General features: G+C 38.8%; 1 protein-coding gene across 9 annotated transcripts in view; it reads left to right on the plus strand.

Moving 5' to 3' along the window:
* Positions 1-26,612, plus strand: part of CEP112 (centrosomal protein 112) — a 182,232-nt gene that overhangs the window by 65,416 nt on the left and 90,204 nt on the right. For 7 of the 9 annotated variants that reach the window (XM_064522758.1, XM_064522757.1, XM_064522762.1 and 4 more), the window contains 3 exons: positions 7,073-7,208; positions 11,825-11,932; positions 22,432-22,614. In XM_064522758.1, the coding sequence (XP_064378828.1) occupies positions 7,073-7,208; positions 11,825-11,932; positions 22,432-22,614 (427 nt within the window). The remainder of the gene's footprint in view (positions 1-7,072; positions 7,209-11,824; positions 11,933-22,431; positions 22,615-26,612) is intronic. The other 2 variants (XM_064522761.1, XM_064522760.1) reach the window with 2 other exon arrangements.

Consider the following 26,612-nt stretch of genomic DNA (forward strand, 5'->3'; position numbering starts at 1 on the left):
TAATTCCCGTCTTGTCTCCTTTCATCTAAACAGTTATCTACACCTGCTTCTCTAGTTCTCCACTCCCTCTTCTCCCTCTTGAAGTTTAGAGGTCACCTCAGCATGTAAAAGCCATGACCATTTATCTCTGTTCTTATCCTCCTTTCTTGATAACTGAGTCTCTGTTGGCTGTCATCTATGTGGTATACCTAAATCTTATAGATAATTTTTTGCAAAGTTTAGCTAAATTATTCTTTACCTTTCTCTTTCCCACCACATTTACACTTATCCAGGCTTTTAACCAACATCTTATTCATCCCTTTATGGTTGCTGTTCTTATTCTGTTTGCACAGCACCTAGCACAACAGTACCCTGAGATGATTATAATGAGAAATAGTTATAATAGTTATTGTTGTGTTTAACCAATGTCTAGTTAATTTGTGAGCCATTCATTTTGACTATAATGTATTGTTGTCTGTATTTTATATGTGTGATATTATGCACATGGAATATTTACTGCAAATTCAGTAATGGCTTTAAGTAGAGGTTTAGTTTAAAGTTATCTTGTGATTTATTTAAAACATAAGGATATAGTTTAAAACAATAATTGTATTGTAAATATCGCTCATTCTAACAGCTTATTTGAAGGAATGCAGGCCAGCTTTTTGATGTTAACATCTCAAATTATGCAAACTGTAAACAATTTTTAAGTGTATTCCTGCTTTTTCTCATACGGACAAGCTCATCTTATACTTAAAATCAGGGAATAAAAGATAAAATTGTTCTCCTCTTTATATTTTTGGCTTTATTTCTTTGAAATGATGAAACAAGTTAGAATGCTTTCTAACAACTTCGAAATATTAAAGTGCCCAGGGACAGGATAGGGATGATGTTTTGAAGGCAATAAATATTTCAGCTTCACATTTCAGTCTTTCTTCTTGGTTCCTTTGATCTGGCTTTGGTTTAGTTATCATTCCGCTTGAATGACTTCACACTGTCTTTCTTCCTCTCCCCACCAAAAAGAAGTGTTCTGCACATATTCCATATGTTTGGGCTCGCTCATTGTGAGAGGAGCCATAGTTTTTCCTCATTGTTTGCTGCTAATAACTGCCTTTCAGTGAGATACTTTAACCACAGCTAAGATAGATGCATTTAGGCCTCATATATAATTTGCATAAAATACTGTTAAGTAGCTATCACGTTTATTAAAGTAGTAGAGCATGAGAAGTAAAATTGTTTTTGTGTATTTCAGAGAACTCTTCTTACTACTGTAGCATTTTCTTTTCTTACAATAAACTGTAAGATGGTAACCCCTTCTTTCTAAAAATATATGGTTCTTCAGGCCTTAACATTTATGTAGCTGAAAAAGCGTTCATTCTAAAAATTAAATTGGAGAGACTGGTCTGTAGGGTATTTTTAGTGGTTTTCCCACCCAGCTGTGAAATAGTGGCAGTCACAGACCTTGCAGCTGACTATAAATCAATACAGTGCTGCATCCGTGTGCAGCCCTGTTAATGCCGGGGGAATTCCCCAGGAGATGCCCCCTCTCACAGATCGGGTATTAGGATCATGTATTCACTTGTAATATATAAGATTTTGTATATGAAAACTGGGTGCCTGCTCATTGTATCTTATAGACAAGATACTGAGGCAGATTTTTCCTGAGGTTTTTCTTTTGAATGGGATGATTGCATGTGTTTTGATGAAGGTAACTTTTTAGCTACGGAGTGTGCTTTGCTTTATATTGTCTAGCTAGTTCTCCTTTGTGAACTTGTTTTAACATGGTTTTTTATTTTTTAATCTAAGCATGCTTTGTGAGCCGTAATAGCTGATCTTGTTTTAACACAGATCGATAAAATACTAGGCTTTTTATTTCTTGTTTCAACACAAAAAGCAAAGTTGGAAAGAAATCTAGCAGGAACCTTCTTCAGTTGCCTCCCTGAAGGTGCAGTGGTTACAAATTTGGTGGACAGTGAAACAACTTTTCCTCATAAGAATGAATATTTTGGGGTTTGGGGGGGGGAAGGAATGGGCAAAGAGGTGTGTGCAAGACATGCACAGAATTTAAATACCTAGGGACAGTATATATGTCATGCAGGATCATCAGGATAATGAGTTGGAGGAGAGAGTGCCTTTTCAGAGCAGATCACCGTGCCAAAAGATCTCAGCTTCGGCAGGGAGCCTGAATGCCCCACCATTCCTCTGCTTTTCCATGTCCCAGCCTTGACTGATCTGACTGGTCTGGATTCAGTGAGGAAAATGATGACAGTGATGAAAAGGTAACTCTTAAAAAGGGGCAGTATCCCAAAGCCCTGCCATTTAGATATCCTTTTAGTGCTTTTCAGTGCTCGACGAGAAACAGTGACACTGAAACAAAACAAGAGATCGCTTCCAAACTATTTTTGCTGTAGGAAAGCTCTAGGAATGAGGCATATTTTAAATGCAACTTTTGAAATATTCTTAATGCATAAACTGTTAAATATTTAATTGCGAAATATAGCTGTTAAATATTTACCAGCAAACTGAAGTTTACTTTAGTTTTTTAATAGGAGAGACACTTTAAACTTGCAGAATACTTGTACTGAAAAGAACAGCATGTTATTGTGCAACTTTGTTGTGATTCCAGTGTTATAAATTATATTTTTCTCCTCGTGTATTGCAAGGGTGGCTCTTACTGTTTTTTTGTTCCTTCTTTTAAAAATTCAATTTAATGCTGGCATGTGAAACTTATATTAGCTTTCCTCCACACCAAGAAGCAGCCAGTGGTGGAGTGTGCTTGTCAGTAGATACGTGTAGCTGCGTGGTAGCTGGTGTTGGAGGACTAGCTTGTAGGTTTTAACACAGTGTGAAGAAGAGCGTCATGCCTGTAATTCTCTGCCCCAGAAGTAGTCCCTCCAAAATGTGACTCTGTTATCATACCTCTGAGTAACGATGCCTCATCAAATCTTCCTATTTCCTGGGAAAACTAATTAGTGATGTCATCATATCATCATTAATTATTACACCAAGAATCCTCTGGGCTATCTTGACCATGGATTAGATGTTCCCCTTCTAATCTCCAACCGTTCTGCTCCAAAGTGATGGGAAACAGGTAAGTACCATTGACTTTTATCTACAGGCATAAACCCAGAGTCATGTTAACCTGTGCTGGATTTCGTTCAGCAGAATCGAACCTCAGGGCATTGCTGTAGCAGGCAGGATGCAGCGTATAGAGAAATGTGCTCGTTGCTTTCTGGAGAAAACAGAGTATTTAGCCCTATGCATTTGTGAATTTCACCATTTTAATATTCGATATTTCCTGTTCTTTGTTATACTTGCCACTAAGTTTCAGAAACTTACTTGGTGATAAAATGCATCCTTATCAAAGAAATTCCTTGCTCCCCTACTCAGGCTTCACTGAACTGTAGCTGCACCAGTTTATTTGGACACTGTAAGTGGATTTTCACTGCTGCCAGAAGTATTTGAAAACCTGGCAAAGAATTTGCATATTCAGGAATAAAAGACTGGTCTTATTTTTATAAGAACACAATCAGGATTTTCATGATCTAGTAATTTTCCATATTGCTGAAAACCCCTCTAACCGACGTGCAGTGTGCTTGTGTTGGGATTTGGTAATGGGGTGTGAAACTAGTTGTTCGCAGGAGTTGTACATGTGTATCTCCTGGAGGTACACGCTTTGCGCGTGTGGGTGTTCATATATGTTCTAAAATGCTCTGATTTTTGAGGAGTCTGTGTACCGGGCTGGGTGCGTTTCTGCTCTCGTTTGCCTTTAGTCACCTGTTGCTTTCTCCCAAGGGATGGGGAGAAGCCTCTGGCCTGGAGAGCCCTACAAAAATATTGCTGCTTCATACTGCATTTGGAGGAACATCTTGAGCTTATTTAACCTCTTCTGTAAATCACTGGATTGCCCTGTGTTTCATTAACTTGACTAGCAACGCTGTAGCGTCTTGCTGTGTTTAGTTGTTACCTCTTGGAAGATGTTTTGGGCAACAAAGAAAATACTTGCGATTAAGCATGAAGAAGAAGTATTTAAGATGTTTATATTTTTCCATTTATCAGTACACTTCAGAGTGCTGCTTTCTGAAATTGCAATTCTGGACTTCACAGTCAACTTTCCCTGAGATGGTTTGTGCTGTGTAAGATTGCTAATTCTCTGGTCGTATCCTTTAGAAACTGAAACAAGAGGAATTTGCAGCTTTTTAAATTGGGGCCAAAGAGTAAATTCACCCTATTTTTATATTCATGCCGGCTCAGCTTTAGGGGATTTAAGTGATGTAATTGTATTGTATTCGGCCCCACAACTAGTCCAACTGAAAAAAATAATCTTCAAAGTGAATATTTCAGTTCTTCATGCAAGGCACATTGCTCAGTGTCTTGGGGAGGGAAAAAAAAAGAAAGTAAAGCTTTTCTTATATTTGTGAACCACAGTCCATTGTTGAATGTGTTTTCTAAGCTTCTGTATAAATCTCAAGCGCATAGAAAGTAGCCAGAGCCAGCTCCCACATCCACACATGAAGTCTTATTCCTGGTGGTAATGAGATGGTATATCTATGCATGGGATTAAGTCTTTAAAAGAATAAAGGTGCATAAAATCAGATTCCTGAAGGTTTACCTCATAATATGAAGGGGGAAGGAAAAAAAAAAAAAAGAAAAAAAAAAAGAAAAACACCGCTTGGGAAGAAGAAGACACGTACGTTGGGAAGCCCGCTCTTGCTGTCCAGACTGCCATCTTGTCCTCGCTGTTGTGTTGTGATTTGTTGTTTCACGCTGAGTAGATGGAAAATGGTTTTGCAGGGTCTCTTGGCGCTTTTCAGTGCAGATATGTTGGATTAAGCTTTGGGTTTCGCTTTAGTTTCTAATCCAGAGTGGAAGCATTAAATCTGTTCTGTGGGAAGGGAGAACGGTCACCCCGAGCCCAGAGCTGGATACGGGCCGCTGGGGGCAGATGCCGGGGCTCCCTGTCGCGGTGGCTCCTCCGAGGCAGAGCACGAGCATCGCTCCGCGGCCCGGGGTCCGGCCGGCCTCCCCTCGTCGGTGGATGTCCGGGGGCAGTTGAGGCGAGTGCCTTGGCCGCTAGATCTGATGCATAACCACCTCCTCCGGTGCTCCGTATCTTTCTTGGCTTTTGGAGCTTTCTCAACGTATACGTTCTGAGACATGTCTGAGGATATTTATACTTGCAAGTTTGGTATTTTGGATCCTCTGTCATAGAAATTTAAATCCTAAATGGTCTTTATGCCAGTTGAATTTACACAGAGAAATCCGTATGTTAATTGTCTTGGTTTTTTTTGCTATGTGACTTTTATTGGCTCATAAATGAATGGAGAATGTGGTATCTTAGATTAACATACAGATAGGTTTCCTAACTCAAAGGCGGTTAGAAAATGAAATTGCTGTGGCAGTAGAAACAAAGAGCACTTGCACAGCGTGATGCAGAGAGTGATGGCGGAGTGCTTTGGTGGGTGATGGGCCCTCTCTGACAAGTTTGAACAAAGTGTTTAGAAAGACGCACTTCTCTACGAGCAGCAGAACAGAAAAACCCCGAAGAATTAACCCCAAAGTGTGACACAGGATTTTGTTTTGTTTTGGTCCAGTTTCTCTTGGATAAGAACTTTCCTGAAAAACGTCAGTCTCCTTAGGTCTGTGTTACCCCAGGAGATGTAAATAGGGCGCTAAAATCAAGTAATTTTTCCAAATATACATGAAGAGAAAAACATAAAAGTAAACAGCAGCGTTGCTTAGTTGTTGCTCGTCACATTTCTTGGATCTGTTTGCTAACGGAGTTGCCCTTCTATACCCCGCTGCCAGCGGATGCTTTGGGAAGCTCCGGGGTCGCATCCTGCATCCCGTGGCCGCAGTGTGGCACGAAAACCGCGGCGGTGGCAAACGCCCTCGCGGCTGGCTCGGCAGCTGCCGGGCCCGCGGGGAGAGCTCGCTCTGTGCTGCGATAGCCCGCTGCGTGCTGGATGAATTGGCTGGTCTTTTCCATCTCTTATGTGTCATGTTCTTTGTTTTATATGGAAATAATTTCTGTCAAAATGGGAAATTTATCGTGAGGTACTTCCTCTGCCTGTAAAATAAAAATGTCAGCCGCAGGTCTGTTTCACTCTCTCTTCTGTTACCAAGAGTTGGTGGAGCCAACTTTGTCTGTTGATACTGCCGTTGAGTTCCCTCGTGTTTCAGCGTGGAGTCATGAAACTCCTTCTGCGAACTGACCTCTGATGCTAGAAACGTGGAGTAAAAAGCTTGCAGCGTTTTCTGATTGTCTTCTATGTGAAAAATCGCATAAAAATTTCTTAAATATTTACAAGTTATCAGAATTTTTTGTCTGACTTTTGTCAATATGGCGAGTGTCGGTTTTTTATATCTGTGTGTGTGTGAATGTATGCACGTGTTATACATATATTAATATTGATACTAGGATGTGTTAAGAAGCCAAAAGCAATTTTTATATGTGTATGGACTTCAATATGTCACACAGTATAGGTTTTTAATATGCACTATCTTTGCATGAACTCCTGAAAATTTAACACATGCCGTTACTTTAAAGGCTGAATGGCTATTGCAGCATTATGGGCTTCTAATAGATGGAGAAGGTACCGCATGTCATGCGTAACGCCGCTTTGCATTGAGATATATGTCAAGTGGTGAATAATTCTGCTTCTTGTCTGAGTACCGGTGGCATTGGGATATTTTTTTCTGTTTTATTGGAACAGCACCAGTGTAATAAAGAGAATTCTTCTTTTAAATTTTAGTGGGACAGCATGCTTTTAAAGGTGAGATTAAAAAAGAAGGTTAAAAAGGGGTAGTAAACCACTGGAGTCATTGCAGACTTTGAAGAAGGAGCTTTTTGCCGTAAGATACGGATACTGTGTTTAGGCTTGCTAAATTCAATCAGAGAAAGTGAAAATAACTCGAGACTTCTATTCCCCTCTTCAAAGTATTGCTAAGGGAAGTTTGGCAGAAGCTGGGACAGGAAATTGAAATCTGAATACTATTTTAAACTGATAGGGTTAAAGGCCTTTCTTTTACACTGGCACACTTGTTCTTTTATTTGATACTTGAACTCTGAAAATTTTCTGTGACTTTCTAGGGAGAAGGAGGAGCAGCTGACTCGGGTGACAGAGGTACAGAGGCTGCAGGCCCAGCAGGCAGATGCTGCCCTGGAGGAGTTTAAGCGGCAGGTGGAGCTGAACTCAGAAAAAGTCTATGCTGAAATGAAACAGCAGGTGAGGAGGTCACAATGCCAGCCTTTCTCAAACTCTGTCGCAGTAGGATAGCATATTCTGATCTTATAATGCCAGAAACATGCTTCACTTGCTAGTGCTACATCAAAATCTTTCACAATGTAGTGTCTTTTGCTCGCAAGTCAAAAAGGGATGTTAGCGGCCGTTTCATCTTTCTAACAAAGGCAGGATTGTCATTGTTATAAAGATATCTGCAGTTATCTTCCTGATTAGGGATTTTTCAGGAGTGAGAGTATAAAGTGTTAGTTTATACACCCCAATGGAACGATGCTGATAATTTTCCACTTCGGTTTGTGGCTCTCCCTGCTCTTTTTGGAACAACTCTGCCTTCCACTAATGAGGTCGGTAATCAGTGCGAGCATAAACAGGGGCAGACCCGATGCGGCTGCTGTCATTCATGTTCCAGTGACAGTAAAATCCATTTTTCTTCCCCTGAAAATTAGTAACAATAATTAGGAATAAAGATTTCAGTGTGTTCAACTCCTTATGGAAGAAACAATAGTTAAACCGTTGTCCAAAGGATTTTAGAAATACAGCATGATGACTGAAATGAGGAACGAGGCAGACAGGTGACCAAAAAGAAGGATAGAGAAGGGAATATTTTCTTAATTTGTTCACGAGGTCAAAATCGCTATATGTATCTCAAGCTAGTAGTTCTACCTGACCATTTACTCAATTTTACACTCGCCTTTCGTAACCAAATCTAATTGTTGCCAGTAGGATGCTGTAATCTGATATTGTAATGAACATCTAGGGATACTGATAGTGTGGTACTATTTAAAAAAAGAAAAAAACTTGAGTCACAAAGCTTCTCTCTACCCTTTACTGAAGAGTTGGGAATAGAAACAGCAGCAGATGTGATCTTGTCCCATTTGCTATTACTGAACATCAGTAGAACTCTCTGAAATAGTGTTTGTGTTTTAATATCCTTAGGAATGAAAAAGGTTGGAATATATATGGAAGATATATTTTATGGGCACAATAGTGGAAAATGAACTAAATGAAAATAATGACAGATATTTGAAACACAAGCATGAGATGTTTAAAACAGTTTTTTTTCTTTTTCTCCTTGGAATTATTAACTTTAAGTTTGTAGTAATGATGAAACACAAACCAGAAGTTGGTTGGTGGGAAACAAAGCTACTATGCTTGAAATTTCTTTAGAAGAATAAAATATTTTGTCTTGTTTGTAATTAAGCAAATTCTTTTTTCATTCTTGCAGTCTTGCCTTTTTTCCAAATTCTTCAGCAAAAGTGAGGAATGTAGGGCATTACTGATATTTTTAAGACCCGTGCATACAGCAAATAATAGAATTTGGAAGTAACAAAGCAAGAACAAGCTTGCAAAGCAACTCTTGTTTTGCAGACTAGACCCATGAGGGCAATAGAACAAATCCTCCTATTTTGAAGTCAGTTTCCTACATCCTATACTGTGAGACTTTTCTCCAGCTTCCTCTAGATGACTTAAAATAATATTTTATTTCTGCTCCAAAAGGGATGTAGTCTCATTTTTGAAAGACTGACAATGATTTCATAACAACAACAAAAAAAATTGCACAGAAGAATTTGGAAAAATTACAAACTCAATTGTCATGTAAAAATTACTGTAAACTTCCCTTGAGAATATTGCTGTGTTCTGGGAAATTCTGAGGATAAATTTTGCTGTACTCTGAGAATCAGCTGTGGAGTTTTTTTATATGGACTTGTATGCTAAAAAATAGAAATAGTAAATAATATGTGACCGAACAGATTGTTCGTTCTTCATACTTTATTTATCCCTCAAGCCAGATTAATACTCCATATGAGAATGGAAGTAACATTAAATAATGAGAAAAGAGATTGCTTTGTGACTATTAAAAAAAAAAACATATCATGGTACAAGATTTTGTTAGGAAATATCTGGTATAACAAAATTTCTGTTAATATATAATTTAACCCTGATTTTCCTGATAATACTTTGGAAAGAGACCTCTGTGGTCATCTTTTGTTAACAGTTGATCCCTCTCGCCTTGCTGTTTTCCTTTGGGCTTTTGGAATTAGCAGCTTTGATGATAAGAGGTACCTAGAGCTCCTGAAGAACTGGGTGTGGAGAAGGGCTGAAAATAGAGCATAGACTCCCCTTGCATGAGATCTGGCGCATGGACCTCTGTGGTCCCTTGGAGAGAATGATGCCGAAAAGGACTCTGATTGATTGGTGCACAAAGGACTCTGACAAATAATTCCCCTCTCCTGACACTTTGTGTGTAGTAGTACTTCTTAATCTATTAGGCATGCAAAAGCAATCCACTTGTGAAAATCTTGCAGAACTTTATCTGCGACTGGTTGTGTCAAACCTACGTATAATGATGAGTAGTTTTCAATACAGCTACTCGGAGTGTAGTACTATCCAGTACAGGTCTAAAAATTAGATCTTTCCAAAACTGAAAAGACTGAGTGAAGTCAAACTGTGTCTAACTAGATCATACCTTTGCTAATATTAAGAATACTTCACAATTTAATATCAAAATTATTTCATGTTTATAGTTTATCAGCTAAGGTGCTCTGAATCCATGAAAAATGTTTAACCTGTGGTTTGTAATCCATGACTTCCAAGTGCTCTTATGGAGAAATTCAGAACAGAGGTCTTAATCCCAAGTGGTATTTCCACTTCTGATACCCTCCGACTTCTGGCAGTCTCAATATTGTTTCTAGAAAAAATGTTGTAGGACATAACAGACTACTGTTCTACAGTAAACAAGGTTCAAGGAAGTGCAACAAAGGAACAGTACCGAAGCTGTCTTCATTGCTTTGTCCTTTCTCATTCTTCTTTATACGCATACTCTTTTTAGATAAGTCACCTATTACATGAGATGATAAAATATTGGAAAATTCTGTTTTTTGTAGTTAGAGGGAATGTTCTACTTGACGCAAAATACTGTAGTAGCTATAGCAACACTGTATTCTGAACTACGCTATAAATATTAAGCTTCTGAAACCATCTCTTTGTGATTAAGTTAATTATGGAGATCAGTAGAATGGGGTCTGGCATTTTCAGGTCTTGTAATCAATATTTGATTCATTAGTTTGGCTCTGTGATATTTTGTGCCATCTGCTTCCTATGTTGTCAAGCTTGTTATTAAGAGTCACCTGATGCCCATCGATGGATGACCAGTACATTTTTAACTGTAAGAGCTGTTTAATTTGCCAATAGTAACTAGCAAAAAGAGAAACAATACATAGAAGATATCGTGGTACTTGGGCTCTCGTGTATCTTGGTCTGGCAAATAATGACCAGGAACCTTCATTGCATTTATAGGAAATATATGAATTTGATCTAATGATTAAAGCACAAAGCCTGTAGAGTTAAAGCATCTTTGCATGTTTTGTTTCACTTTTTAAAATGCTTTTATTCTCTTAAAAAATAACTGTTTAATGAAGTAATAAGATTTTTTATTGTGCTTTGAGCTAAGGAAAATATGACTATGGAGCTGCAACTCATGGAGTTGGGAGAAATTGTTCATAAAAATATTCATAGAATTCCCTTTTTTTAATAGCAGATAGCAGACAGCAGACATAAGGTTCATGATCTACTGGAAGGTCCTTGATGACTTGTTGCCCTCTGTCCTGCACTTTTCCCCCCTTTCTCCCTGGATAACAACTCCTAGTCTTGCATCTTCCTCTCTTCCTGCAGCATTTTCCAATAAAATGCTTTTCCCACTGAGTCTTGCCTTTTCTCCTTGTTATCTGGCTTAGAAGTGATGGCCAGGCTGATTGGCAAAGACATCTGTAGAAGACAGAGCACTCCCTTAGGCCAAATAGGATTTTGGCTTGTGGTTCAGGAATTTATTGTGTTTCTTCTTTTGGTGCAGCAGATGGACTTGTGGCAGCAGCGAGGCTCTTGACAGCTACGCTCTTTTTCCTTCTCTGTCTTTTCAGGGTGATAGTTTATTTGCTGCTTGTGTTGGGACCTAGATCTGAAAGTTATTGATGAGTGTGCCGTGCAGGTCAGTGCTGCATATATGTTCCTATGGAAACATGCCTGATGTGCAGCTAACGGTTGTGCTTTTGATACAACAGCCTTTGTTAATTGGGTTATGAAACTGCTTCCTTGATGCTGTATGCTGGAATCTGTGGGACTCATTATTCATGGGCGATGACTCTCTGCAGAGAACTTTACTTGCAGCCAAATAATTTTCTTTCAGGTTATTTTACTGATTTAATGTAAATTTACTTTAAATGTGTAGTTTGTGCATTGACTCACACAGTGCTTTCTTCGAATTTCCACAGGCAATGTGTTTTTAAATGAAATAGATTTGAGTCTTAAGTATGTCTGGAAAAAAATATCCAGTTAATTTTGATATTCACCACTGTCAAGTGAAAATATAAGCCAATACTTTGTAATGAGCAGTGTGATATAGGTGATAAGTATATCTGTAAGTAACTAATGATCTTGTATTTACTGAATATTCATTTTCACACCATATAAATAATACTTAATTATTATTATTCTCAGTGAGTTATGTTCAGGTCTTTGGTTAGCAAACAACTGTAAAAATGTCAGAATGTTTGAAGCTATGCATTTTTAAAAAAATTAAGTATTCCCTTTCTTTTACCATGTAGATGGAAAAGGTAGAAGCAGATCTAAGCAGATCAAAATCTCTCCGGGAAAAGCAATCCAAAGAATTCTCATGGCAATTGGATGAGCTCAAGCAAAGATATGAGCAACAGGTCAGTTTGCTGCTTTGGGTGGAGGGGAGGAGTGACATTTTCTCATGCAGATGTAGGTCAGTTCCTGTGTCAGTCTTAATCCTGTTCTCCCTCTGTGTATTGCTCCTCTTCCCTTTCTGCATACCTATAAACTCGGTCTTTACAGAGTGAGGGGGGGGGAGTCTAAATAGGAAATATTTTTGTTTCCTCCCTGCAAGCTGTTGTACATCTGACTGTTCCAAATGGTTTCCCAGGCTTACAGGTGACAACACCTATTTTTATAATGACCAGATAAAATCATTTAGTGACATTATCTGTTTTTCTTCTTGTTAAGAGACAGACAGCGTTTTATTCTTTTTATCATTTTAAATATGGGGAGTGTTTCTATGTCTGCTTGTTTTGGCCCACTGATACTGAATTTTTCTTTTTTTTTTCTTTTTTTTTTAATTGCAATTGCAGAGTTGGGAAATACTCAGGAAACATTTGAGTGGAAACAAACTTTAGTTCGGTAGTGTTGCTAAGTGTAGAGGGGGGGGAAACAGAAATAGAAGCAGGCAAATTATTGCATGATATAGGCAAGAGAGCTGCGCAGCTGAAACGGCCCATCAAATCCTCGCCGTAAGGTACTGCTTTCTTGTGGAAACTTAAAGCAGTGTCTCTTTGGTAACACCTGTTAAAGGGCTGACAATTTTTCTTGATCACTTTCTGAAGGACAGCAATGATATGGTTAGTTTGTAAGCTTAAAGTTAGCTCTTATCGGTGTTTTTGAGTTGATAGAAGTTTACATTTCCACGAGGGAAATGTGGTTTCATTTCCTGTCCAAGTTTATCTTCCATGCTGGTGAGAGGATGAAATACTGCAGGCAGCTTATGATACAAGGCGTGCTTTGCTCCGTCTGGAGGTGTCTTTTCAAGTAACTAAGAAACAGGAGGGATCACAAGATGCTGAGAGAGATCGTATCCCGTGCTTGGGAGGAGCAACAGTGTGTTTCATGCATGGAGCTCCAGTTAAATTGGGATTGGAGCGAGTTTATTGGTTCAGATCAGCATTTCCTTTATCCTCACTCAGAGTTGTCACCATGACTAATTGCGACATTACGTGACGATCTGCAGAAAGCTGTCCCATGTAATAGTGAGGTCCATCTACATGGGCACTGTATTTTCCCGGGGGATGTTATTTCTGGTCCTTACTTTTAATGATTCAGGAACAGTCCAGGTTGCGGAGTTGTGGGGGATCTTGTTTTGTGGGTTTTTGTGTTGCACATGAACGAATTTCTCAAAAGAACAGGAAAACTTCCACTTCTGTGCTGTAATTTAGTAGAATCTCTAGAATAAAGGGTAGAAATCACAAACGCACTCACTGCTATAGAATCATGGGAATGGGTTTTCTTCAAATTATTTACTCATGTAAAAGGCACTGCAATAACTCCTTGCATTAACGGCCAGAAAGCTGGATGTGTCAATGTAAGGACATACAAGAAGGACGGAAGGCAAGAAGTACCAGGATTAGTTGGGCGTCTACGTTAAGGTGTAACTTTTTAATGTGATCTTATATTCACATTGTTTTAGTGTTATGGATGGTTCACTTTTTTCTTTACACTTCTCATGATTTGTGGTGTATCTTTAAAGTCCCGAGTAAGCCAGCATTTATGCAAAGATTTTTTTCCTAGTTTTAGAAACATGATCTATAGTGATAAAAACTAATCTGCAGTTTGTCAGAAATTAAATGGATGTCATGACGTTTCTTTTTCTAGCAACAGACGATAATTTTTTTTCTTTCAGCGTAGCCTGGTAAGAAATATAAAGGCATAAATATACTCTTTGGCCAAATGCCGACCTTATTTTGTGCATTAAAAGAAAATGACAATGACTAATAGAGCAATGGTTTGTGTTTTATTTTTGTTTTTTTCCCCCGTACCATTATGCCTCTTGAACAGAAATATCCTGTATTATTTTTGTTTGTATTTAGACTATTCTTTAAAAGCTTGCAAGCATGAAGAATCTGTGACCCTTACTATAGACTTTAATGGATTGTCATTGGAAACTAATCTTTTTGCCTTGTCCTTCCTACAACGTAAGGCTATTTCAGTACAACCACAAAGTGGTATGAACTCTGTTCTTCCACTCTTAAAATTTCCTTTCAATTGGGAGAGAAGTTCCAACTTCTGTATCTCTGTGTTACTCTGTTGCTGTTTCAGAAATTTTATACTATTTTTAAAGCAGACTTTTCCTTGCCTTGTTTTACGGTGTATTTCTTTGGTTACTACTTTGGGATTAGTAGACTGATTTAGACAAACTGTTTAAGCAGTAAATTAGAAGAGGAAGTGCATTTCAGCGTGGCCCTGGTGGACTTCTGGTCAGGAGAGAGACACGCAGCTAAAAACTGGATGCTTCCGTTATCTCAGAAGTGTAATAATTGCTTTGCAATGTTCTGCCTCCTGTGTCTGAATGGTGTTATGAAATGGAATTCATATATAAAGAGAAGGAAAATTGACCTTCAAATATGTCTGCATGGATGGGAATGGCAAGTGGCTGAGGTATCACTGACAACCTACGGGAGACTTCAGTTGTCCATAAATTTAATCGAGTTGATAATGAAGAGCCAAATGAAGTAGTGTGTTATCCGATCCAGACTCGAGCATTTTGAAGGTGTAGGAACTTGAGGGCTGTGGACTTGTGTGTGTGCTTTATGTGAATGGTTGTCTGTGCTTCGCAGCGCTCTCTTTGAATGCTGATTTCAAAGAGATGACTACTGTGAATGTTGGGTATAGGTATGAAAGGCTGATGTGCCTGTAGATTAGATACAGTGATACAACCTAACATTGTCATATTTTGATTTTCCTTTAAAAAAAACTTACACCCCCCCCAAACCATGGCAGTTCCTATTATATTAACTTTTCAACTTCATTTGAACTTGTTAGTGAAGCAAAGAAGAAATTTTGCAATCTTGCAGTATTTGGTTTCAGCTGTCACATGTCACTCTGGGTTTCAGCTTCATCTGATTCAGTGTCACTGTCTTTTGAAGTATCCACTGAGAACACTCTCAGAAACTGGTGCTTTTTTTTTCTTTAAATATACTTTAACTCAACTTTGTTCTACTTGCAGCTGTTAGATTTGAAAGTATATTTTGAAGGAAAAAAAATAACTCCAGCAGCCCCACGGTCCCTATCTGCTGGGAGCAGCTGCTTTCGGCACTTCAAAGCTGGTGGACACCACAGCGAAGGCCTCAGCCTTTCCTGCCTTTGAAATGGTCGCAGGATCTATAGGCAGGCTTTATGGCACCATCAGCACAGGAAAAAAGGTTGTTTGGTTTTTTTGTTCCCTTCTCCCTCCCCCCCCCCTTTTTTTTTAAATGTTCCAATTACATTCTATTTAGTTCAAAATACCTGGGAAGTGTTTCTGCTGAAATCATTTTCCATAAGCCTGGGCAAGTAATCTCAGCCTGGTGCTATTTAGCCAGTCTTTGGAGTTTTGTGTAGAAACCTATTTCCATCCATTTTACACATGCATATATATTTATTTAGAGATGCAAGACTGGAAAGAGAGTCAAAGTCTATGAAGCTTTTTTTGTAAGGAGAATGTGCTGTGAGAATAAATGTTGATGCAGGATGGTGCTATTTACAGAGTTATGGACATGCTTTTTAATTTATAAATCTCTCCTTTTGTTCCATTTTTTTCTTTAACTGTGTTTATTCCCTTCTACAATAATCATTATTCATGCTTGCCTAGCAAAGTGAAAAGCTAGGAAAAGTACTACCTGATAGTTGAAGAATCTCCCCACATCGCAGGAAATCCCTTCATGCGACATTTATTGTTAGGTCCTGACTTCTACAAAACTTGTAAAGGAATAATTAGGGTTGTCATCTTGTTGTGTTTAGTTATTTCAGCGGATCAGGAGTGCTAGAGAGGCAAGTTCTGCAGCACAGGCCACATGGAAGGGGTCAGCTGGGGGGATGGAGAGCTCAGGAGAGTTTGTGGCTCTTCAAGAGCCCACGTTCCTTAGTACCTTCTGCTTTAACAGTGGCCACTGTGCCCTCCTAAGTAGGAAGGTGAGAGGAGAAGACACTTCCCCTACGTTGGAGGTGTTGAGCTCACAGTCCTATTGTCATTTTTGGCATATTACTTTTAGCTTAACTGGTCTTCCAGCTGGTCTTCCTGTCTTCAAAACTGCTATAAGCATTGCTAGTCATATCACAATAAATGGTTGCTGTATCTACACATTAAACTCTGATTCCAGTTTCATGCTTAAGTCTTCAGAGAGATTTAATGCGTTGTGTTAATAGAGATAAGCTTAGTGTTTAGACTTCTTTGCACCCTGTACCTTTTCACTGTTGTGAGTTCCTGCCACCACACTTATATTCTAGCATTACCTCTGGCCTCGTTCTTCTTTTTCTATTTCTTCTAGCTTTTTTTGACTGATGTATTACCCGCTCAACAGTGGAGAAAGCATTTGCGAAGACCTGATAAATATGCTATTCCTGAAATAGGCTAGTGTTGCAGCCGTTTCTTAGTGGTACTTTAAACACTCCAGGTATATTCAGAGATTTATAATCTGTTTTTTAGTGCCAGTTTAGTCGTAAGGATACTGTCTCTGTAAAAAGCTTTGTTCTTCTCCTTTGTTTTTAGTCTAAGATAATTGAAATACAGTCTGTTCTTGTATGGAGGCCAAATGAGCACGTTAGCAGAGGCTCTAAATTTTTCATGTCATCAGCAACAAGCTGCATAAATTCATTTAATAAATTAATCCAAGATGCATAAATGTTTCCTTTGAACCATCCTAACACACAGATGAATGCCATTTGCTCAGAATATCTGAGGAATAGTTTCTTCAATCATCAGCGTTGACTTTTCGCTTCATTATATAGCTAAAACTCACAAATGGGAAGAGGATATGAATTTAAGCTTCTAGTAAAGAGCAGGTGAAAGTCTTCTAGCTGTGCCATGCCTGTTTACAGAATTGTTAGCCAGACAGATGGGTATTTATTCCGTTTCCTTCAGGCATCGAACTAATACATGATGCAGAGTTAAAAGCCTGAGCTCCCTGTATAGTCAACAGAATCAGCTTTGGGGGAAGAGGGAGGGAAGAGATGTGATTCCAGGAACGTGAATCGATACCTGAAGTAAATAGCAAGTCAGCCTGTGAATTTCTGTGAAGTCAATTCTCAGCGTTCAAAGAAGGTCCTTGGATAAACTCTGCATCCCTAAACAAAGCACATGTACGGTCAATTCTGTACCTGAGCCTGCCACAAACAGGCATTTGCAAATATTATTTTGCAAGAACTATTTCTGTTTGCAGACTGCGTTGGCTTTCTCAGGGCAGGTAGGCTGGGGAGAGGAGTGTGTGACTTCTTGACTTTCACCGCAGCACTAAGTGTAATTTAATCAAGGGGGTTTGCAACTTCAGTTCCAATATGTTGGTGATTTAAAAACAGCTTTAGCAAATTTATGTATGCCAGAATGATTGGGAAGATAGAGGGGACTGATGTGACGTTTGCACTGCCCATAACTTAAAACTGTCAAAATTCTGGAAGGTCTCTGTAAATCAAAATTCATGGATCAGGTATATCCTTTTAAAAGACTGCTCAGGTATGTTGTTGTAGAGAGGAGGATAAATCAAATTAGTTTGGCCAAAGAACAGCTTGTGTCTTTCATAGAATTTGTTGCAGTTCTTGGTTTGCTGTTGAAGTGGTTACTGCGAGTTGATTAGGAGGTAAAGTATGACAGAAAACAGTCATGCCAATTAAAATATTGCAGCCTGCAATGAAACATAAAGTAAAATGCATTCATCATGCACGTATGTTACCATCGAGGCAACAAATACATGTAGGGTAACGTGGTTCTGCTGGGTTGTTTTGGTCACTGTCCCATTTGCCTTGGCTTGTTGCAGTCCTTTTATTTTGTGAGTTCTTCCAGTGTTCCAAATGACAGAAAAACCTCAAAAAAGTGTACTTAAAAAAAAAAAAAAACTTAAAAAAAAAAAGTGTGTATATATATATATTTACTGCGAAAGAGTTTGGATGTGCTCCATTGCTTTGCACTGAAGAGTCCTCTTTTCTGCCCCAAGTTATACTGAGCCAGAGATGAGCATGATTAATACTCGGTCTCAAGTCTGTGATATCAGATTACTTTTAAAAGCAGTATATTTGCAGAGATGGGTCATCCCCATATCCTCATGGAATGCACACATGTATTTATAGGCTTAGGAGACAGAAAATACTAGATTTTGCCAGAGTTGCCATTTGGGGATAGTGCAGGTCAGAGGGTAAAGCTGGTTTTGAGTGGAATAACAATAATGAAGACACCTGATTTACAAACTGAGGAATGGAAAATGAAATCTCTGGTCACATGTTTGAAAACATGCCTAAATGTTTACAAGACAGAACACCTGCAAAAGAGGTGTGCTGTAGCCTTGCTGTTTGGGTGAGCTCTAGTTCAGTTCTTTGGCATGACATGTATAGCTTACTGGTGGCTTCTCTAGCCCTAGGAAATTCAGACGTGACAAAAGAGTGCCAATAAAGTCATCCTACCATATAAGCCCATATTTTATATAGGTGTTGCTTATAATATTTCTGGAATTGTGGACATAAATTTACATGAATTTTCATACTGTGGTGTCAAATATTTATTGTAGCAGCTACATTTTTCAAAGAGGTAGTGAGCTAACTAATTTCCTGTCCCTCCTTTAGGGACTATAAAAAGATTTTCAAAGGCATACTTGTTCTTGAGAACAGGTCTAAATTGTTCTAAAATCGAAAAGCCCAAACTTAGTGTGTGATATAAAAGCAAAAATGTATAGTAGAAGGTCTTGTCTATATTAGGGACTTTGCAAAGGTATTTGCTAATGTTGATTATACTGCAAGTATTTAGCTTTTGAAAATATCTTCTGCAATCAGCAGGTTATTTACTGTAGGTCTTTGTTCTTCAGACATACAAACTGAACCGGTGCTAACTACAGTAGGACTTCGGTTTAAGTCCTTATTGGATTAACTCTCATCTTAACAGGTTGTTCTAAAGTACCCCTGGATTTAGGGTAATTAAGTCTGCCTGTATTAGAAGGCTACCTTTGATAAGTAGCTGTTGTTGTCAGTGTCCTGTATTGATGTGTAAATCATCATGAACTACATTGCCCCATTTTGCATGGCAGCTTGCGCGCGCGCGTGTGTGTATTTATGCTAGTGAATAGCAAAAGACTGTCACATGTCTTGGATTAATCTTTTTAAGTGTTTTCCCAAGACTTTTCTCTTCTCTCTTTCCCTCCCCTTCTCCATAAGAGTAAGGAAAGATTGTTATATTTCAGTTTAAAGCAGAGACTTAAAAATAAAGGGCAAAACTCTGGTGCGACTCTAGTGAGGCAGCTGTTGGCCGTTGCCTTGAATATGGTCCTGCCATACTGGGGTGGGGGGGATTGAAAACTGAAGAATCCAAGTAGTGGAGATCATAAATTTAGAATATTTGTGTTACATGGTAATAACAGTGTGTGCCAAAAAGAATAGCTGTATGAGGTCAGGCAGACTGTCCTACTTGGTTAGTATCCTGTCTCCAGGCGTGGCCTGGGACGGTGACCAGAGAGAATAAGAGAATCCCATCTTTGGGAGCGAAAGCGAGGAAACATCTAAGCCACAATGAATATGATTTGATTACGGTGATGGGGCACACACTATTTAACGAATGTATCTTTTCAGTGTTGCCCCTATTTCCCTTTGTGAAGATGTTGTTGCTTGTCTGTCTGAAACATGTAGCACCTAAAACTGTCTTGTAGACACACATATGTAGCATCTGAGTGGACATTTTAATGTAATCTTATGAAGTGCTAAGTATATAGTGTTAGATGTAGAAAGATCTCAACACAGATATTTTTAAAGAAGGTGATTGTGTTGCATCGTTCATAGAGGCATGCGCTGCCTCAAAGAGACGAGACAGAAAAACGTACTGATTTATGACGAATTAATATAGTTTCCATGCAGCTTAATGCAATGAAGAAGACAGATTGTTGCTCTAAAGCAGCATGGTGTTTCTCTGTTGTGTTGGCATAGATTAAATTTTATTCCTTAAAAAAACAAAATACAAGAATGAGAGAGGGAGGAGCGGGCGTGAGTGCAGTAGCGCTTGGCAGCAAGTCGTAGGAGAGCAGCAGGTTCAATGAATGTTCACCAATGGACTCAAATAGCTACTCAATCTCTTCACGCTATAGTGAAGTGTACAAGAAAGTACATTTTGTTGCTTACAAACACGTAGAGATTGTTAATGTTTATTAGGGAGGATGGGCTTCCTAGGAGCTTGAACTTTAGGGAAGAAAACAGTCTAGTCCCCCTCCTTTCTAGCCTCTCCTGTCTTTCCACCTCTGTTCCCTGCCAGAAGTATCTTAAAAAAAACAAAACAAAACAAAAACATTATGATGGGAAGTAGTTTGCTTTAAGTGATGATTTTTTTCCTCAGTGAATTTGCCTTTTATAAAATGTCTCACTTCAAATTTTCATCGTTTCGTTACCACGTAACGCATCGTGGAGTGGTGGCCCTAGTGCACAAACTGGGAATGTTCCCTTTTAGCTCTTCCTCCTTTTAAATTCAAAGACTTGATGTTTGTAATGTAAATGTTGTAAATGAAGAGCTTACTAAATAAAATTTTAATTACTTTGCCTAAATTGGTGAGGTATACATGTATCCTGTAGTAGCTGGAAGAAGCAGGATCTGTCCCTTGCCCCTTTCCAGCATACATCCTCTGCCTATTACCGTTTCTTCTCTTCAATTAAAAGAAAGTAAAAGCCTAAATAATTGAAGTTTCCCACAATGAACAATCTTACCCCCAGACTTTGGGGTGCATGCCGCTGAAAATCCAGTAATAATTACAAAAAAACAATTGACTGAAAAGGCCTCTCTTGCTGGCATGATTTCTTTTTAATCCACTGTGATTTATGTAAAACTGCAAAATATTTTTCTAGAATTCAAGCAAGGCTCTTATTATTTTAGGGAGCAAGAATACTTTCATTTAGACGCAATCAGGACGCTGAGAACATTTGAAAAGAAACCCGTATGTACACAAACCTTGGGCAAAAACCTCACTTAAAGAACCTTGTGTAATGATACCAGGTCCAGTATGGATAAAATATGCATACTGGGGGGTTTAACTCCTTCAGGGATTTCACACCCTGTGTTAATGAGCTCTTTAGTATTATTAAATTATGTATATATGTTAAACAGGGGAGTATTGCTCCTGTTTGACTTGTTTCCTTTTTGGAAATATGCTCCGGGACCTATCGCAGAACCGTAGAGCAGGGGACGTATTTTAATTTTAAATTCTGAGTATGGTAATCGGTAGTTTAAGGGAATGCGTTGCTGGGTTTTTTTTTCCTTTTGCCTCGATTTTTAAACCAAAAATCACGAAACAGCTAATGTAAATGCAGAGGGCATGTTTTCAGAATCGACTGCTACAGCTTTAAGATAAGGTGCCCGGGCGCCCTGCTCGCACACACCCGAGCGATGTGGAGCAGGCGCCTACCGGGAGCCGCTTTTTTTTTTTGAAGACGGATTCTCACGCTGAAAATAACCCACCATATTCTCGATAACGGCGGGGTGGTTTTTTTCTTCCCCTCCTTCCTCCCCTCCCCGAAATCCACCAAAACTGAAGAAAAATCCAAGTGACTGTTGCTAGCAGCTGTGTGGCCTGGCGTTCAGTGGGGAAGCTGGCTTCCTGCAGTCCCTATTCATCACCTGCTTCAAAGGCAGCGGCCGCCTATAGAGCGCGGGCCAGGTAGGGTGCCATTGTGCGCAGCCTGGGAGGATTAGTATCAAAGCTGCGGCGCCCAGGCCCTTGGTCTCGGGCTGCCATTCAGGCTGCCGGGGAGAGGCTCGGGCCGGCCAAGGTCACAGCATCCCGTGTGGTGCGCACTGGGAAAGGACCCGGAGAATAGAGCGCTTTTTATGAAATCGTGGCGCAAGCTTGCGGCACAGCAGGTGCCCTTCTGGAGCACATACATCTGTTTATGTTGGGATACCGTAGCTGACAACGGCATAATGCAGCTTTGTTTTTTATAATTTTTTTTTTTTTTTTAAAAAAAGCAACTGTATACGCGATAACGATGAATATTGAAATAAGAGCTTTTATTTGGGAAATCATAAAGAAATCTTTAAAAGGTTTGATTGCTGCTGGGGGGGTTGTGTGTGTATACTTAAGCAGAGAGCAGACTGACTATTAACCATTTAGAAACCTTAACACTGATTAGCAACAGCAGGATACGTGAGGCGCGTACACAGAATGCGACAATGCAATTTTCCTTAACGCTCCGACGTTTGTACCAACAATTTGGTTAAGGATGCGCTGGATTTGCTTAAGTTGTCTTCGCCGTTGAAATTGTCCAAAGGAATTCTGTCATGCCAAAGGTGGCTTTTAAAAGGTGAGGTAAGAGTGACGTAAAAATAAAATTGCCAACTAGGTGAAATTAAGGGGAAAATTAAGCTGTAGACGAGTTGTCATGACGACAAGGATGTTCTATTGATGAACTGTACTCCTCGCTGCCCAATCAGATGGTGGAGCTGAAGCTGGAGCATGAACAGGAGAAGACGCACCTATTCCAGCAGCACAACACAGAGAAGGATTGCCTGGTCCGAGATCATGAACGGGAAATTGAGAAACTGGAAAAGCAGCTTCGTGCTGCCATGACGGAGCACGAGAATAAAACTCAAGAATGCCGGAAACGCGACGCACAGGTAACAATCAATGATGCTTGGAAAGCGTATGCTGATTAAAAAATGGGGACAATTAGTGTTTCCTGTTTTCCAGCCCGGTTGATAATGCACGCTGTTTGATCATTTGCGCAAGTGACATATAAACGTGATTTTGTTTTTTCTTTTTTTCTTCTTTTTTTCTTTTCCGCTTCCCCCCCTCCCTCCCTGCTGCTGAATAGGGCTTTAACTGCAAAAACCACAGGTAGCCAGATTAAAAATCCCATGGTGCGCTATAACTCGGCCTATTTATAATCTTGTCTCATTTTCTTTCATGATGGATTTGTTTAAGAAAAAAGGTATCTGTTCTTCTCCCCCCCCAGCCCTCACACGCACCCCCTCCTTCTCTCCTTCCTGGGCAAATCCATATGAATTATATCTGCTTCATTCGTATGTGTGTTTTTGTTTTAAATCTCTGCAGGTAACTCGCAAATGGCTTTATTTCTTTTTTTTGTCTTTCTGTTTCAGTTTTATATTCTAGATTTGTATTGTGTGTTTGACTCACGTATGTCAGATACGTTATAAGATTATTTGGATTTGGGGTTGCTTACCACCAGGTTTATTTTCCTGCACACACGCACCCCTCCCATCCTCCATCTCTGTGGTCACTGTTGGAAGCCATTTGGCAGAATAACCCCCAGCTGAGGTAGCATTTGACTCTTCAAACTTCTGGATGAAATGTGCACTGTCAGCATGGAAAATGATCTTTATTAGTTTTCAGTTCAAAAAAAAAAAAATCTTACTGCGTTTTTTCAATATATTTTGTAAGGATGGCATGGTGTATTTTCCTAAGAGCCTATGTTAAAAAGGCCTGCAATAGCAACACTTAAAAATTTAAGGTGATTTCATAGTTTAAAGAGTATTCAGCAAATAATTTTTACTAATCAGCATTAGAATTACATATCATACACGGATTATTCTATACCAAAACTGGACATTTTGGTAAGGCATCTTTAACTACATATGTTTTCCGCGCACCACCACCTTCCCTACATGATGCAAGACTCTGGCATTAAGACATTTTCACTTTACTTCCCTGTAGATTAGACAGCCTGCCTCTTTTACTGAGAACTATAATGTAGCTAAATGGAACTGAGGATTTAATTTTTTAAATATTTTTGTTTACCTTTGGAGGACTCGGGCTCTATCAAAATCTGCCTTAAGAAAATCAATTGGAAAACAAACCGCTTGTTGGGGGAGGATGGGGGATATATTGCAGAACCAGGACATATTTATCCATTTCCACCATTACAGTTTTCCAAGGAAAATGAGAGAGACTTTTGTGAGAGCGCTTGGGAAGAGGATATTCAGGTGGCTTCTGAAGAATTAAACCTTGCCCTTTGTTCTTAATTTTACTGTAAGAACGAACAATGAGTTAAAGGGACTGTTTTTATCTTTAGATTTTTTTTTCCTTTGGCCTAAGGAAGGTGTACCTTAACTATGTAGCTATTTGCAAGTGTCTTTTCGAAGTTGTATCTTCCTCTCGCCTACGTGCCAGATGTTGTGTTTGTCTGCATACAAAAGGAGATAAGCATTTGTATTATTTGAGATAAAAAACGATTTTAATTACGTAGAATTGTTCTGTATACACACTATCATTCGTTACAGTTATTGTGTTGTTTTGTATAACACTGAATGTAGACATAATGGGAATCTCTGAAGGAAATTCGGAGGATATTGGAGATGTCCTGTAAGTTTATCTATCTATTTAATTCCGTCGTGTGCCATTTCTGGCAAAGATTGGAGCACAAAGTTTGGGAGTGCTTTCTATTTACAGCGTTGGGATATGTAGTGCTACTACAGCTGCTATGTAAAGCATGGGAAATCATCCCAGCTATTATGAAAATCTGAATAGCAAAAACTTTGGCCTTTTACAGGGCTTTTCTTTCTACTTTGAATATTCCTGTACAGTCAATTGGGTGTTGCTGCCATGAGAACGACATGTAAATCAGGGAAGAAAATACATTTGCTGCTGACTAGAAGAGCTCTAGTTAATTTAACTTTTAATAAGAATCCATCTGCTTTCAAGGATACTTTGATTTATTTTCCAAAGCAAAAAAAAAAAAAGAAAAAAGAAAAAAATTCTTAGTTCCTTTATCTGCATTAGAATTCATTTTTGCCTTTGCAGTGAGCTTAGCAGGCAATACCAGTGCATCCGACAGAATTATGGCACATTTTTAATAACATTCTTAAGCTTTGCATATGCTTTCCAAAATGCATGTTTTGGAAATCTAATGGGACTAATGGCCAATGTCTTTTAGGAAATATTCAGTCTCTCTCTGTTTATGTAGAGGTAGCTTTTGAAAAAACTGTTAAAACTGAATCACGTTTGACAATAGTAATTTTTAGGACTTCTTTCTATTACAGTGAAGAAGCTTTCAGACCATAGAAGAGGCCATTTTGCTTTGCTAAATGACAAGTAGGATTGTTGGGTATTTCATATAATTTAAATACTCAGCATTAATCACATACAAGTAATTCGTTTTGCTGTGAAGAACCTGTCCGTTCAATGTTTGGATGATATGAAAGCACTGATATTATATGTATTTACTGGTATTCTTCTTTAAATTGTTTTCCATATGAAGAGAGTAGTGAATGTTTAAAATACACATTTTTACTATACCACCAAAGATGGCTGTGGCTGAGTGCTACAGAACAATTTATTATGCTGTTAATGAAAAGAGTTGCGTGTGCATTTTTTTTTTAATTGCATATCTAAGGTCTCTACATGCACGTAGGTCTTCAGCTATTGTAAAAGATAGTATACAAAACCTTTACATGCTTTTCAAATATGAATGTATTTATTAACACTTTACTCAGAGCTGAAGTATAAACTTTAAGATGTCAGTACATTGCTAGATTTTAAATAAGGATAAAATAATGTGTCTAGTTCTTTGCAATGTAAGTTGAATATATTTTCAGCTAAAGGAACTTTAGCAGATCACCTTTTGTATTGCTGATCAATCTGTGCATAACAGCTATATTCCACTTGAGCTCTTGGGTTTATCTATTTCTAGGAGGCTTGCTTTGATTTTTTTTTTCTTTTCCTCCTCTCTTCCCCCTCCACCTAAGGTTGTAATGCTTGGGGAGGAGTAAATTGACATGTAGGTCAATAAAAGTCAAAGCAGTACAAAGGCTTTTATACCATGCTGTGTTCTTGCAGGTTTTTAAATGCTATACATTTTCTATGAACTGTCATAATATTGTTACTGTTTAAATAATAGTTAATAATACAGGAGTTGTTTTAAATCACTACTTCTGTTTTAATTTAGATTTTGGATATTATCTGGATGTTCTTTAAGAACATTTTAAAGCTATAGCTTGATGGGCCTTTCTTTCCCCATCTCTTCAGTGCATATATTATTTCACCAAACAGTGGATTCATTGTGTGATAGAGAACTTCCTTTTGTTTTAATGAAAACGGGCACGGTACTGAATTTCAGATTTTTCTAAAGCAAGACTTCTGATTGCTGAGAATAATGTATCTGGTTTGTTTCTGTGAAATAAGATAGCAAGGTTAGGAAATTTGGATAACTGCAGCCAGCGAGGCTGTGGTAGGTGTGCTGGTTGTGCCCCTGTGCTTTATCCTGGGAATGTCACTCCTTTCCCGGCAGCTGACGTGTGTCCCGGACCAGCCGAAGGATTGTCGTGCTCCAGCTGCTCCACAGAGCTAGCTCGTTTGCACGCTTGTTGTTTGACCGTTGACCTTTGGGTAAGAAGAGGAGAAATGTACCTCTCAACATCAAATATAGTGCTTTACCCTAAAGCAGGAGGAAAGACGTTTCCATGAGGAAACTGAATTCTTTTTCCAAGTTGTGTTACAAGGTAATTGGTAAGTCCACTATTTTCGTCCGTTCACAACTGGGTCAAGAATAACTCACACTGAGGCAGAGTTTGTCAGTTTTTGTCACTGATGTCACAGTATTTAGTGTTAACATATACTGTTTATGGTCTCAGATAGTAGGCTGCTTTAAGAAAAGGTT

The sequence above is a fragment of the Dromaius novaehollandiae genome, chromosome 18, assembly GCF_036370855.1.
Source record: "Dromaius novaehollandiae isolate bDroNov1 chromosome 18, bDroNov1.hap1, whole genome shotgun sequence".
Classification (NCBI taxonomy): domain Eukaryota; kingdom Metazoa; phylum Chordata; class Aves; order Casuariiformes; family Dromaiidae; genus Dromaius; species Dromaius novaehollandiae.